The sequence below is a fragment of the Parasteatoda tepidariorum genome, chromosome 2 (assembly GCF_982258835.1).
Source record: "Parasteatoda tepidariorum strain Cologne lab strain chromosome 2, Ptep-v5.0, whole genome shotgun sequence".
Classification (NCBI taxonomy): domain Eukaryota; kingdom Metazoa; phylum Arthropoda; class Arachnida; order Araneae; family Theridiidae; genus Parasteatoda; species Parasteatoda tepidariorum.
In genome coordinates, this window is record NC_141756.1 from 5,226,560 (window position 1) to 5,243,403 (window position 16,844).

The window sequence follows — 16,844 nt, forward strand, 5'->3', positions numbered from 1 at the left end:
TTCCTAAGCTTTCTAAACATATTTCGAAAAAAATTTCCTTAACAAATTTTCATAAACATTTTTTTTATTTTTTTATTATAAGGATACGCAAGCTAATGCTTAAACCATAAAAATAATTGAATTAATAATTCCCAAATAAACATACTGAATACTTTATGCAATAACGTAAATGAATTTATTTTGCTAATTTCATTAAAATTTAAGAAAATCACTGAAACATTAATTTTGGTGTCACATATTGGCTACTAAAACTCCGAATCAACTTAGAATCAAGATATGCATTTTATAAGTAATAAGCTGTCTACTCGAAAATTATTTTAAATCCGTTAGATCGGCCCATTTCCAATTCATCTGAAGAAAATGAAGATTTGATTCGTTATGAATTTTGGCTGTTCTAAATTCAAACAAACACGTAAGTTCTTATGTAATAAGATAACCGTTCTTAAAAAAATCACCCTGAATAACTTTTGAATTAATGATCGTGTTTTTACGTACTAAGGTTCAGTCTTAATGGTTTCAGGAGGTGACTTCAAATACGCTGAAAAGTGCAGACAATGTTTTAAGTTATGAAATCAGACACAAAATAGTGCTTTTTCAGAACAAACAAACCTTTTTTCGACGGATTTGGATTCCTTACTCACAAAATATTAAGGCTAAAAGAATCTGAAAAATATGGCTCCAATTGTTTTCTATATTCTCTATTAATATTTTAGTCAGGAAGAGGTCCAAAGTTTCGGATTCCATAATATAATTTCTACTTCTTGTGCATTTCGCTAAATATAGAGAAAATTTTAAGCAATCTGACTAAAAATTTCGCACAATCGTGAATTCATTTATCCAAAATAATTACATACTGAAAATATTTTATTAATAATTATTTATTATTCATCACTTTATTAAGCAGTAGTCAAAAAAATTTTAAATTGTAAGGTATACTGTTTTCTACATCACTTTAAAGAATGTAATTTTAAATGGCAAAATGCAAAATTTGATGGAAATTTGCCGAATAGTTCCTGAAAAATACAATTTTAAATGTGCGACTTTTCCAAAATTCGTTTTCTGTGGTTTGTATTTTGCCATTTAAAATAACATTCTTTAAAATAATGAAAAAAATGCATACCTTATAATTAAATACTTTTGACTATGATTAAAATAATAAAAAGGAATAATTAATTTATACAAATTGTTTTTGCATGTAATTATCTTTAGATAAACGAATTTTATAATTGTGATCCAAAAATTTTCAATTCGCTAAAAAATTTCTCAAGATATAACGAAACACGCAAAAAAGGAAATTAACATTATGTAGTCCAAAATTTAGACCGCTCTCTTGACCTAACCATTGGTGACAAATTTTCCAGTTTGGGGCTACCCTCTATATTTTGTAGATGCGGAATCCGTATCCGTCGTTAAAAAAAAAGGTATGTTTATTCAAAGAAAATACGTTTTTGTGTCTGATTTCGTAACTTAAAATATCGTCTGCACTAACATATTAGCATATTAACATGGATATCAGCATATTTGAGGTCAACTTCCTTAACCATTTAGATTGAAGCCTAGCACGTGAAAATCCGATCATTAGATCAAAAATAATTAAGGTTGATCTTTTTTTTTCTTCTTTAGCGCACTATTACTGTTTCAATTAAGTGTAGTTAAATAATATATGTTTAATGCATTGTGAAATATCCCTAATTCGAACAATTATTATTTTCAAGAAGAATACTTCAAAATGTAATGGGGAGAAAACAAATTTTTTTTTAAATGTTAAGATATCCAAAGTGTTTGTTCACATGCTGGTGCAGCTGTGTTATGTTACATGTAATTTAAAACGCCCTCTCGCGGTTTCTGATAACGTTAGTTATCCCATGTTCCTACGCAATTTTTGATTAGTTTGTATGTTTGCTTTACCCACGGTACTTTGAAACTTCCCATAGATAATTTATATAAGCAAGACAGTAATTTCGGTTTTTATTGTGAAATAAAACTCAATACTTTCCATACATAATTGAATTTTGATTATATAAAAAACTTATATTCTGTTCGATGACCTTTTGTCATCTTTGACTTAATGATCCTTATAGAACTTATGATCTTTATCAGCAAAACAATTCAGAAAGGTACCATTTGAATTCATCATTATTACTAAACTTTTTATCTCTAAAAATGTTTTGTAGTCTTTGATATAAATGATAATCCGATCGTGGAAGGTCAGGGTTATGTGGGGTTCACCAATCGCAAAGGAATCGTGTTCCAACTCGACACTACGAAGTTTCAGACATTTTTAGAAACACTTACAAAATTATTGGAGCTTGGTTAAAAATTGATATCGCAGCCCCATATAGCCCCGACTTTGCACCGTGGAATTATCCCTTATTTCGAAGTTCACAGAACTTTTTAAGTGGGGAAAATTTTAGTAATAACCTTAGATTAGAACTTAATTTTTTTGTATAGAAAATCCGAAATTACTTTCTTGCCAATCTAATAATATATTATTAAATAAATTAGGGAGATAATCATTAATACAAAGTATGAGTTTATTCAGTTTTTTAAGTTCCATGCGTTTTATTTAAATTAAATTTTAAAATTAGATTTGATTCGAGTGGATTATCTATTTTTTTTATTATTATTCATTAATAGTCTGATTCCAGGACAAACTCTAATGACCTTGTGTATGAATTATTACGGCAATAGTTACTAGTATTTTGCTCATAGAAAATTTTGCTTGCGATATTTTGTTCACATAGGATTCGATCCTGCAATAAGTTTATCGCGTAAGATTCTGCCTCGCATAGTTTTAGCGTGAAATACTATACTATCATACGATATTTTGCCAGTGAGATTTAATAACATAATAATCTGCCAGCGTGATATTCTGTCTCGCAATGCAATATGCTGTCTCACGATTTTTTTTCCGCCTGAGATAAGATTCCACTATAATTCGCCAATGTAAAATTTTGTCTTGTGATAATGTGTTAGCAGGAAATACGGACCCATAATATTTTCTTCACGTGAAATTCTAGAACACGATAATTCGTCCACGTGAAGTTCTGTCTCCTAGTGTTGGCATGAGATGCTACCCCATGATCTTTTGTTCGCGTGAGGTTCTGTCCCATGATTGTTTGATCTCAAAACGATATTTTATCTGCTCGTGATTTTGCCTTGCAATATTTTGTGTTTTTAAGATTCTATCTTACGGCACTGAAACCAAACATCAGATGAGATTTTAATTTTTTATTTTATATATTTATCGACGCTAAAATATTTTATAAAATGACAAAATATTATAATAAAGCTCTAATTTAGCAAAGGAAGAATAGTTTGAAAACTCTGAAGCACATATACTCGTACAAATGATATTTTCCGACACGACTCTACGAACTATCCGCGGAATTTGCGTATCTATTATAATTCTCAATTATCCGGTCTAGCCACGGATAATTGAGATTTGAGAATGCTTTATTATACACATTAAGTACATTCACACATAATGGTTCAATTTTGAATTCAAATACGGTGCAAATTTGCCTGCAAACCTTAATAAGATGTAAAATTGAACCATGTTTCCTTTCAAATTTAACCGTCATCGGGTAATAAAGTTACGTGGTTTATCTTAACACAAATACTAAAGTTGCACAAAATTGAACGATATTAGGGTTCGACAGGTTTAACAAATGCATGGAAAATTTGCACTGAATATCAAGAAGTTTGTATTCAGTATTCCATGCTGTGTCCATTAACTGAGTAATGAGTGATCCAACAATTGTGTTTGCAATAGGGCTGATGAAAGGTGACGAGATAATGGTGATTAACGGTGCCATCGTGAGTGACTTGGACATGATGTACATCGAGAGCGTTCTCCAAGAGGAACTGTCCCTCTGCATGATGATGAGGTCAGCCCGTCTCGAACCTCCCGACATGACAGGAGTGATCCTGCGCACCACAGACGATTACATCGAGTCTCTGGTCTGTCCACCACCTCCCTCGGACTCTGCCATCAGCGAGGAGATGATTGACAAGCTCATAGTCCCCTCACCCCTCTACGGTGAGTCAATCTGGTGTTCGATCTTTTTTTTTTGTATGTGCGAAGACGTATGCACCCTACTCATTTGATTCATTGCCCTTTTAAATTTAATAGCACTTGATTGAAATATTAATATTTTTATCACGATCAGATCAAGTGCACGATTGTGGAAAACAATCCGTGATGATGTTATACATTCCTCTCACTTCAGGATTTTCGGTAAGACTTAGGTAGTTGTAAGTTCAGGAAAAAAATAAAATAAGATATAATTCAAAAAATAGTTTTGATATTTCATTAAAATTTTCTAAGACCTATTATTTTTAGGGCATATTATGACGAATTAAACTGCTATGGCATCTCTGTAAACTATAATATTCTTAAAAATAAAATGTTTTGATCACTTACACAGACAAAGCTTGCCTCAAAAAATGCAGTAAACAAAGTATTTATCATTTTGTTATGCGATCAATGCTTTTGTCTTTAAAAAAAAACTCTCATAATTTATGTTAATACATTAAAAAATACCTCCTTTACAATGTGTGTTGTTTCTTTTAATCGAAAAATATTTCTAAAATATTTTTTTCTTCTTTTTTTTTGACTTCAAATTTTCAAACAATTTCATTTACAGTTTCAGCAGTCACAGTTAGATATATTTTTACTTATATTTTATACATATATATTTAAGTATGTTTTTTTACAGAGTTAGATATATTTTTTCATGTAGGCCACATATATTTTTCCTAGTCATATAGGGTGATGGAGTGAGGAATTAAATATTTCCGTAATATATAATGAAATAAAAACAAAAACAGCATATAAACTTAATTAAATGATATTATGTACATTTTTCTGGAATGGTATAAAATATGTACTTTACCCTGATCTGCAACGTCTTCATCTTCCCCTAAACATTACTTTAGAATGCATTACATCATACATAACAACTAGATTGCCAACAGCCATGTGCCAAATAAGACTTTCATCGCTACTTGACTTAATCTTCTTGTAACACTTTGCACATTTATTTACACCTGACGTTTATATCCTGTTTTATTTCATTAATATTAGATTAAAATGAATGAACCTTACTTTTTTTCGCTTTTTTGAATCACCTCGAGTGATTCGTAGCATTTTTACCCATTGGGAAAAATGTGTTGTTCTAGGTTTTTCATGTCTGCACATTTTTCAACTGGATCACCTTCCTCAAAATTTCAAAACTAAAACCACAAATAAAGAGTTGTACGAGTCAAAACAAATTAGGCCAACAAAAGCATTAATGAAAAAAGCAGCACAAGATTATATTTAAAAAAAAAAGCAAACGATAAATTTGGAGCTTCTTGGAGTTCATTTTTCCCAGGCTGAGATGTTTATTTTCATTTTTAATGTTTTTGCACAGTATTAAAATATTTTTATATTCTTTTTGTGATTAACTTAATTATAATTACTGTCTTGGAGGCAATTTTAATATAAATATGAATACTGAAGACGGGAGAAAATTTTGTAACATCTCAAAAAATTTATATTAGCTGGAATTGGAAATCAATCCAGCCCATTAGAGAAGAGAACATACTTCAATCGATTTAATTTTTGCAACCCATTACTTGAAATGTTGTGAAGTTTATGAAAGTCTCTCCAGAAAAAAAATTAACCAATGGGTAACCAGTGTTTTCAATAATTCGATTGCAATTTTCTCTTTTAATCGTCATTATTTTATGCCTGTTGGTACTTATCTTTACTTTTCCGACCACTGCTTTGCTAAATGCAGAACAAGAATTGTGGGGATTTACACCTCTTTCCCATATGTAACCATGAATTACCCTATCTAAATAAAATATAGTAGTTTCAGACAATGCTTCTAAGTCGTATTTTAAATGTGCATTTTTTAAGAACTATTTGAGCAATTATATTCAAAGTTTTGGTCTTGTCATTTGATATAACATAGTTTAGAAAGATCTAAAAATGTGTATATTTTTACCCTTTTTTTACTAAAGTTTTCAGATCATGTTTTCTAGATTGTGATTCATTCTCACACCCGTTTTTTTAAAGATTGAAAATCTATCCCTTGAAAAAAAAACAGTGAAGTTTATGACAATTTTGAGTCTGGTTTTATTTCTTATACAACCGTGTATTTTAATGAGCATATTTAAGATCTGCACATTGCTAAATTAAAATTGCATAATAAATTATATATTACATAATAAATTCGACACACATAATTCTATAATAATATATAAATTGCCACTGATTGCATGCTAATGCAAACAAATCTAGTCATTAATGGATATATAATTAAAATTGCATGCTAATACGTGAAAGTCTGATCATTAATTCAAAAGTAATTATTCATTTTTTTTTACACTTGGTACATCATTTGAAAAGTGAACAGAAACATTTTATTCAAATTTAACAGAGATTTATCGATGGAAATTTTTAAAATAATGCTACAAAAAACTGCAAAAAGAAACATCGTTTCAAGAAAAATATCTTATAACTTATACTTTTTCAGGTGATATGGACAAAGAGAAATCACCAGAGACTTCTGGACGACCTACTCCTTCTCCTACTCCAATGCCTTCTCAAGACTTGTTAGCTGGACAACTCTCTGCTGAACAAATAGAAACACTCATAAAAGTGAGCCCCATTCTTAGTTTCCAAAAAATACGGATAGTGCAATTAAATAAAGGCTGCCATCACATGAAATTATGCTTCTATTACGAATAATATAATACTATTTTCAAACCGTCTGCGAGTTTGCAACTGTTATTCATGACTGCAATAGAACAAGTTTCGCCCATCTTTAAGCAGCTCCCTCTGGGCTGATTCTGAAAATGATGCAAAATGCCAATACCAAGAATAACCACAGTTTTGTGGAAATTAAAATCGTTTGGGATTTACTTTTTTAATATTTGAACAATTACTTCAACGCTGCATAATATATATATTACATATATATATATATATATATATATATATATATATATATATATATATATATATATATATATATATATACACCTAAAAAATCGTCTGCACTACTTAATATAGCATTTTTAAAGTTAGAACCAATAAGAATGACTCTCCTAATATGTTGAAATCTGATCACTGGATCAAAAGTTATTAACGTGTTATCTATATTTTTTAAATTTATTTTGCTTTGCGCAATTATTTGTGTTTCTTCATAAAGTTCCATCTGTATGACTGAAATGCTTTTTGTTGTGCAGACGGCAGAACAAGTAACAGAATATTGTCGAATGCCTATAGAGCAGAGACGGTTATCAAGTCTCGCAGGAAGCACTGCGAGTAGTGGTTCTAGTTCCTTCACTATTACGACGGTCACACCTTCTCGACAGCTCACGGAAGCCGAGAAGCTCAGGAAAGTCATCATGGAGCTCTTAGAGACGGAGAAGACCTACGTGAAGGTATTCTTTTGTGCTCGTCTCTTTTCTTCTTCTTTTTTGCACTTCCTTGCATTTAACGAGCTTGTTCATCTTTTTTGGTGTTTAATGAAATGTCTATAATGTATTCCATATTTATCATCTACTTTCCATCAAACATAAATGAGAAATGTGTTTCTTATCTAAGAACCTTACAAAATAACTTTCCCTATATCCTTTTTTTTTATACATAAAAAAGACAGTTTAGATGGAAATAAAGAAAAATGCTGCAATTAATATTTTTTATGCACTTAATAAAAAGCATCATGTTTCCTTTTTCCAGACAATTAACGTTTTAAGGAAATTATCACACTGGTCACCACTTCAACTAAAGATAAATAATACTCTTTTCCATTGCTATATACATAATGATTAAACATTGATAATTTTGAGTTAAAATAAAATTTACTTAAAGTTTAATATTTTTTAAAACACTATTGTCTATATTGAATAAAATTTACTATATTAAATTCATTTAAACATTTACAAAAATTTAAATATAAAAATCCCTTTTGTAATCGTATTCAAATATAATTAATGTTTTTCCGTTTATTATATTTTAATATGACTTGAAAAAATTTCTAAATGTTCAAATAAAATCTAGAATGTCTATATATAAATTATGTTTCATTAAATAAACATATTAAATGAAATGAACATGTTAAATAAAAATTGAAAACCCTCAATATCAAGCACTAAAAGTACAAAGTGTCTATTTATCTTGTAAGGTAGTTTACCGTGGAAAATTACATAAACAGCTTACGTTCAAAGAAATTGCCTTAACATTCGAAGAGTTAGCCATTAATGTACGCTTCCAGCTCTTTTCTTTTAGAAAAGAAAGCCCAGTGCCCGTAAGTGTAACGAACTTCTTCCAAAATTAGTAGAATTGGCCGTTAATTTACTACAAAGTTACTGTCTAAAAAACGTCTAACTGAAGTCAGGGATGTAGATGCACGGCCTTTTCCTTGGTGGTTTCAGGAGCAGGCTAAGGACACGAAAGTTTCGGATCCGAAACTAACCGGCGCCAAAAAACATCTCTGTCGAACTCTTTCTAGATTAATGAACACGCAATTCGCTCTTTTTGTGACAGATGGCAGCACTAGACATTACTACAAATCACCTGAGTCTCGAACAACGTCAAGGACCGCACTGAAGATAACTTTTACGAGTATAACGTCAATGGCCACATATATGCGAAAAAAAGTTATGGGCGGACCTGTACGGTTATGGTAGTTTTAAGGGCATTCATTTATTTTTACGATCAGTGACTGGAGCATTTTTTGTCGGTCACCCTCCTTAATCTGGAGGTGAAATTTTTTCGAGCATAGATGTTTCGATATATATTAAAAATTTATTTCATTTAATTTTACCTGTTTAACATGCAACGTAATGCTGTCAGTCATCTTTATCGCACAAACAAATAATTTTCAATGCTATGCAATTTTATTGTATGGGTGGTATTCGCTAATTATACTAATTTTCAATTTAAAAAAAAACTGTTTTTAACAGGTAAAAGTTACAAAAATTTTTCTCGTACTTTAATCGATTTTGCTCGACTATAAGAAGTCAATTAAACTGAATTATTATTAACAAACAATTTTATTTCAACTCGTTACTCTTGATTGATATAGGTTGTGAAATAGCAAAACAAATTCTAAAAAATGACTTTTTTTGACCTTCACATTCCTGTTTCTCCTGTTAAAAATTTCATAAAACTATAAAATCTTTCAATTTTAACAGTTTACTGATCAGTTTGTTAAGCAACCATGTTTTAAATAACATTCCATGCAGCAAAATACGTTATCCTTACATTTTAGATCAGTTTTAAGTTCCGCAAATATTAAATGAAAAAATAATAATTGTAATGTTTAAAGTACCATATAGTGTCAAAAATATATCTGAAATGTAATTTCGAAAATGTTTTATTTCGGTTAACAATTAAATATTTCATATATGTAATTTTTAAGATACCTCTGAGATGTTTCAGAACTAGAAATATTTGAAACAGCTCAAAAATTATTTTTATGATGATTGCAGAAAATGGCATTTTAGAGATCAACAAAAATGTTTTTGCTACATTTGTTTTTAAAAACATACTTTTGCAACATTTTTTTACTTATCTGAAACAAAAAGGTATCCTGTACATTTTTAAGAAACATTTAACCTTTTTAATATTCTTACTTATTTTTTAAAAAAAATCATTTATGGTATTTTTTTTTTTTAATTTTATCTTTGTAGTGTTTGTAACTTAGTCAAAACAAAAACGTTCCTGTTTTTTGTTGTTGTTTTTTTAAGAAAAAAGAAAGAGTACCTTTGTAACATTTGTTACTAATCTAAGAAAAAAATTGCAAAATTACGAACTTTTAATAAAATATAAGAAATTATATAACTTAAAAGTACCAAAACTACGTGTAAAATGGACGTTTTGTACTGCATAATGTTAAAATTCGAACAATAGTTTATTGAGCAATAGTATATCGAATAGTTTATCAATAGTAATTTGAACGATAGCTTAACAGATTTTTATTTAAAATCCTTGCTTATATGCTTATTTATATTATTATTTAAATATTATATTACTTATCTAAAAATTGTTATAAACTTATATAAACTAATAATTTTTGTAACAATTTTTTCAGTACGTGCACGTCATTATTTATATAAAATATTGTAATTTCGATATTTTGGGACCACCAAAAATACATTTAAAAGTCAACAAGTACATGAAAATCTATTAATAACATTCAAAAAGATAACCACGGATCTTTAGCTATGAAAACACACTGTCATAATGACTTAATATTAAATATTGAGAATAAAAATGTTATGGTTGTATAATTCCTAATTTTACTTACAGAATGCAATTATGAAATAATAACTACAAAAATAAAAAATATGTTTTATTATGTAAGTTTTTCATGAAAGTATGTATATTTAGCTTATGTATAAATGCTAATTAATGTTAGTTACTCTAAAAATGTGTAAAAGGTAAAGATCAGTTTTTTATATGAAATTTTTATTAAAAAATAATTTATATATGTATATTTTATGTACAAAATCAATGATGCGGTATTATCACTGATTTGAAAAGACTGTTTATTATTTAATAACGTGCATATTAATGATATTTTATTAATCGTAAATATTATTTCATTTATTTTATTCTTATTAAAACTATGAGTTTTAATTCTTATCTATTTTCTCAATTGCTATCTTAATTTCTATTTCTTCTTCACGCTTACAGGTAAATATGTGTTCCATCATCTGTTTGTTTTTATTTTTATTTAATGATATTTATTAATTTGATAATTTCACACATTCGATATTGTGTTCCTTAATATAATGCATTAAATCATAGGTGAAAATAATAGTAATATGCATGTTAAATTTTTCTCATATCGACAAAAAAAGGGGAAAATTAAATTTTGCGTTTCATTTTATTTCAAATGTTTGAAAATTCTGAAAACAATAATGAAACTAACAGTGAAACTATTTTTTTTCAATTTTACATAATTTTTTCAATACTTCAAATGCGTAGTGACACTTTTTTAATTACTTACTTTGTGCCTAACCAACAGAAATTAATAAACAATTTTAGTTATTGCAAATAGGAAAAAAATACACTTTATATCCATATCCAAAAATATGTAATTAAGGTGAAAAATTTAGTTTACCTAAAAATTATGTCGTACGAATTTCAGTTTTTGCAAAATTTATTTTTTACAAATTACAGTTTGATTTTATTTAAAATAAAATAGATATTTGTCTTCAATCAAGGATGTTTATTGAAACTAGGCACCAAAAATTCAAAATGAAATAAGAAATATTATCCTAGTCGGTTATTCTTCTTTAAAAATTATTAATATGCTAAAATACATTTCTATTTAAAAAATATTTTTGTTTATGCCAATCAAACATTAAACTCTGAAATTCACATAGCATTAGCTCTTGTGTGTAATAACTTTAGGTATTGCATCTACGATTGCAAATTTATAATATGCAATATTGTATTACAGATATAATTGGTAAATATTTTTCAAAAGCACAATCTTAATCAAGCTTTAAGTTAATTTTGAATTTATTTGATTTTTCTAAAAAATAATTATATTGTTATTTGAAATTATAATATGGTGAAATATTCTGTACATATTAATTTAAATAATTGTTTATTGAGTGCAGAAGATAATTAGAAGTTAGGTATCGGATTCATTTTTGTACTTTCCCATTTTGTTTTAAAATTGTAAATGTTCATTTTTTAACACCCTTAGCAAAATTTAAATTTTAACTGCCTTCACGAGCTATTTTTATTGCTCGCTATTCACTTGCAATTTCGCTTTAATCAACTTCTGCTTATGTATTGCAGCAATAACAAACCACACAAATTATCTTTCAAAGCTTTTTTCAATTTTATTTTATTAGTGCGGCATTAAATTTTAATTTTCAATATACCACAACCTTTTAAACCACGTGATTCATTAAAGGATTGCTTATGAGTCAGTTAAGACATTTTAAAAACACATTTAATGCTTCTTATGAAAGATTCTTAGAATTTATTATTGTATTAGTTAAGTGGCGATCCTTGATTACAACAATAAAGAATGCAAATCAAATGAAATTGTATAAACTTTAAATGTTCAATCAATTTTATTATCTACTTTTAAATGAATAATAAAATGCTTCATTTATTTTAAACGCTTTGCTGAAATTCCTTCAGATATCTTACAAATAATGACATTTAAGATAATTTATTTACTCACGCCTTTTGTTCTAAAAACTTAGCGAAATGCCAAAAAAATGAGCATTAAAGGATCCAAACATTCTGCGATGGCATTCCTGACTAAGCTATATTGATTCCACGTTATTCAGATTACGAGCTCTCCCATAATTCCAAAAATCCTAATTCATTGGAAGACAAAATATTTATTCTAGAAATCAGCTTGTTTCTGTAGTCAATCAGCATGTTTAAGTCTTGCCCCTTCAACAATTAAGATTTTTAGTGGACGAAACTATCGTATTGTTCGGAAAGTAATTTCGTTTTTTGTCAACAGAGGGCTTAGTTATATTTTCTCACAGCCTACTTCACCCTTCAGCAGCATAATTCTTACATATTTTGACAGCTGATATAACAACGCTTGCTTGTGAAAAAGTTTAATTAGTCTTAGGCAGTAGTTTTTGGTTGGTACAATTTCAAAAATGAAAAGTGAAAAACCGAATTTTCGGCATATTTCACTTTTTTACTATCAGGGAAAAAAACAGGGAAAAAGTACAGCTCAAACATAATGTCATTCTTTTATGAACCACTTGATATACACAGAGTCATCAAAAATCAATGCTAGGACCTGTCATTTGTGCATCAAATCACCCGAATCGTATTAGAAGTAGATTATAGTACCTGGAAACTAAGAGTTTAGAATTTTTTAAAAAAAGTTTAATATTACTTCGTATTTATTTAATATTATTAATACATTTTTAATGCCTTTCTAAAAATCTATTGTTTTATGATCTCGCTGTAAATTTACGTACTTAGGCTTTTAATATATCAAATTTTGAGAGCTAAAGGTTGTGGTATGTTACCAATAAATAATTATTCAGTATTAAAATCATGTTGATATTTTTTTTCTCAAATTTTTTTTTAAAAAAATATGTGTTATTATTTGTATTGCTCGTAGCCTAAATTATTTATAATTTTGAAAAGCTCTATCAATCTGGGGAAATCTCTAGTCTTTGTCTTGTTACTTTTTTCGCTATATGTGCTTTTTTTAGTTAAAGAAGGGGAACATTTTTGATGCCATATTGTACAATTAGCTGTTTATTTAACTTAAAGTTTATAAATTATTTCTTTTCAAATATCTAGTTATTTCAATATAAACTATACAAATAAAAATTGTTAAATCAATCCGAACTATAATTTTTTTGTGATGACTAATATCCAACTCCTACTCGCTGTCACTCCCCGACCCCCAGAAGAGCTTGCATATCAGACTGCTTCACTCGTTCCTTCCAATTTCACCTTCTTTAATAATTTATACTTTGATATTTTTTTATGCTTCATATCAATTACAGTGAAAACTGTATTTCAAATCACAACTTACGATGAAATCTAACAATTAAAATATTTGCTAAAATAATGAAAAGGTCATGCATATACTCTTCGATTGTTACAATGTGATTGACAAAATTCCTCTCTCTCTCTAACAAATTATTGCTAACAACAATGCCTTTAAATTCACTGTGATTAGTTTTTCCTTCACATCAAAAACAATCCGAAATTATTATAGATTTTTAATTACTCCAAAACTTATTTAAAACTTAACCAAATTGGGACGGCTTGTTCATTTACAGACATAAGAATATGAATCTGTAAAAAGAATTGTTAATTTCCTGCTAATTGTTTTCGCTAAATTGAATTACGTAGCTGATTGAATTACGTAGAAATGTTTTTAAACATTTCTTTAGAAGTGTTCAAAGTTTCATATTCTTTTATTTCATAGTTTTTGAGCTACGAGAGTAAAAAACAATCCAAAAAATAAAATACCAAAATAAAAAGAAACTAATTCGAAATTTAAACAGAGAGAAACGTCTTGCTTATTTTCAGAGAAACGAGTGCGTTACTGAAAAAAAAATTGAATTCCATGAAAATTTGAGCAGTAGATTAAAGAATTTCATGAAAATTTGATCGTTAAATGAGAGTTTCGTGAAAATTTGATCATTAGATCAGAAATTTTCGTGGAAAATTGGTCATTAGATCAAAGAATTTTATGAAAATTTGATCCGTAGATCAGAGAATTTTATAGAAATTGGATCATTAGATCAAAGAGTTGCATGAAAATTTTATCATTAGATCAAAGAATTTCATGAAAATTTGGTCATTAGATCAAACAATTTCATGAAAATTTGATCATTAGATCAAATAATATCTGGAAATTTTGTCAAAATTCGGAAATTAGATTAAGAATTTCGAAGTATAAGATCGAACCATGTACTAAACCTACTATACATTACCTGTGCTAATAATATCATTAAAAACATTGCTATTATTGATCTGAAAATATGTATTTTTAGTTTTCTCATAATTTTTTAATTTGAACATGAAATTTATCAATGTACATAAATATTAGTTTTATTACATGGTAAATACTAACTTCAGAGCATCAGAAATGTTAATCCCTCTAATGGTTCTTTTTTTTTATTTTATGCTGTGTTATGTGCGTGTGTTGTTTTTTCACACATCGTTCCTTGTCCCCTCTTTTCAATGCAGCATATGAGCGAGGTGATAGAATGGTATGAGGACGCTACGCAAAAGGTAAAAATCTGCAAACGATTACAATCAGAAATGTATATTACTATGGATATCGTAGCACTTTAGAAAAATATCTCTGATTCCTTACTCTATCTCTCTATCTCTTTCTTTTTTTATTTACTTTTTCTTCAGTTTTTATTAGTCTTGAGAAAGTTTTTATTGTACCTCTTTATCTATTGTGGTTCATAACACTGTAGAATGTACTATAGACATTCCATACTATTGTATTGATGTATAGAATAATCGGATACTATTGCATGAAGGGAAAGTGTGACATTGTTGTTAGTTATTAGGTGATTTATGCCATGTTCATTAGTTTTGAATTAAATAAAAAACATAGCGATATTTTCAGGAAAAAAGGAAGACATCTTTGTAGGAGTTTAATTCGAAATAAGCTATTAAAATTTAAAAATTTCTTAAAATAAAACTCTTTAAAAGGGAGAAATAAATTGTATGTTTCTTTTTTTCTTACATCAAGATCTAATGTAGACTTGGCTCATAAACGTGTGTAACTAATCAACTATGCATAATAGTTTTTGTTAGTTTTTAATAAAACATTTTAATAAAATATCTTATCAGCATTTTGAATTTTTGAGCAAAAATATTTTTATTTTGTTACATTTTGTGTATAAAATTATTATACAAGTTTTAAAAAAAAATTTTGATGGGATGAAATTATTATATCCACTTGAAAATAACAATGTAACATATAAAACCTGAAATCATCAGAGCACAATTATGAAGAAAAAAAAACTACGTACTCATAAAACTTATCGTGCTAATGTTAAATATATTAGATTATGTATATTTTTTATAGTTTCTAAATACATAGTTTGTCGAGATTATGAAATCAAGGGGTATTAACATCTTGGGATGCTAAGATCAAAATAAAAAGAACCTATTTAAAAATTCCAGAAAACTGTCAGTAGAAAATGTTCTTCAAACTAAATACACTTCTTGCCAATTGCTACGAAACAACTGATTTATGCAAAGTAGCGTTCTTGACAGCAACCCAATTACAGTAAAATCAAATGTAAAAGGCGTGGTAGAGCAGTACGCGTTATCTGTAAAATAGGCAGTGCGCACTATCTCTTCATTCATTCGAAATTTCCTTTTGTAGGTATTCGACCAAATAACCCGCATAGGCTATTAAACTTATATCTTCGATATTCAGTATGGTGTTCCAATAATTTCATCATCCATTCAAGTCATCATTTGAGTTCTTAGGATCGTGGAGGAGCAGTTAGACGACTAGAAGCAGGTCAAAGTGGCCGTAGTAATGGGAATGTCAAAAAATATCATCTCACGATTAAAAAAGGCCACTGAAGATGGAGATGCTATACGATAGCATACCGCTGGTCGTTGTAGGAACACCACACCTCAAGATGAACGATGTGTATTGCCAGTAACGAAAGGAAACAGAAGTGTCTCTCCTAAGCAGATAGCTGCAGACCTTGCAACCACTACCGGTACTTATATTTCTCCTAAAACCATCTCTCGGCGATAAGATCAAGTTGATTTGCATGCACAGGAGTCAGATCGATGCATTCCACTTTAACCACGCCATCGTCGAGAAAGATTACGTTGGTGCAAGGAACGTATTAATTGGAGTAATCAGCAATGGTCCAAAGGGATGTTCTCCGACGAATCCCAATTCACTATGACAGGTGATTCTGACTACTAGTTAGTGTGAAGAGAGAAGGGAACATATTTTGCACAACAATAGGTTCATGGACGTGAACAGTATCGCCAAGACGTGCCTAGTATGGACAATAGTTGAACACAGCTTCACACCTTTGAGCGAGGTAGCATTATGTCTCAGCGGTATTGCAGTGAGATTATTCTGGATCATGTTTGTCTTTTTATGGGTGTGGTAGATCCAGACGACAATGCGCGGCCACACACTTGCGTTGAGGTACTGGAGGCGCTAAAAAGTAAAGATATTAAAGTATGCCATGCCTCGTGTACTCCTCGAACCTAAGTCCTATAGAATATACTTAGGATGCCCTTGGCAGACGTGTTTCACAAAAAACACACCTTTTCCAAACCATGCAGGAGCTGAAAACCTGCATGAGTTTTGAGAGAGGAG

At 29.0% G+C, this 16,844-nt stretch overlaps 1 protein-coding gene across 18 annotated transcripts in view; it reads left to right on the forward strand.

Moving 5' to 3' along the window:
• The window catches only part of LOC107446947 (protein still life, isoform SIF type 1), a 270,767-nt gene that overhangs the window by 225,779 nt on the left and 28,144 nt on the right, over positions 1 to 16,844 (forward strand). For 13 of the 18 annotated variants that reach the window (XM_071177065.2, XM_071177067.2, XM_071177068.2 and 10 more), the window contains 4 exons: positions 3,776 to 4,042; positions 6,528 to 6,652; positions 7,243 to 7,440; positions 14,714 to 14,758. In XM_071177065.2, the coding sequence (XP_071033166.2) occupies positions 3,776 to 4,042; positions 6,528 to 6,652; positions 7,243 to 7,440; positions 14,714 to 14,758 (635 nt within the window). The remainder of the gene's footprint in view (positions 1 to 3,775; positions 4,043 to 6,527; positions 6,653 to 7,242; positions 7,441 to 14,713; positions 14,759 to 16,844) is intronic. The other 5 variants (XM_071177071.2, XM_087156793.1, XM_087156787.1 and 2 more) reach the window with 1 other exon arrangement.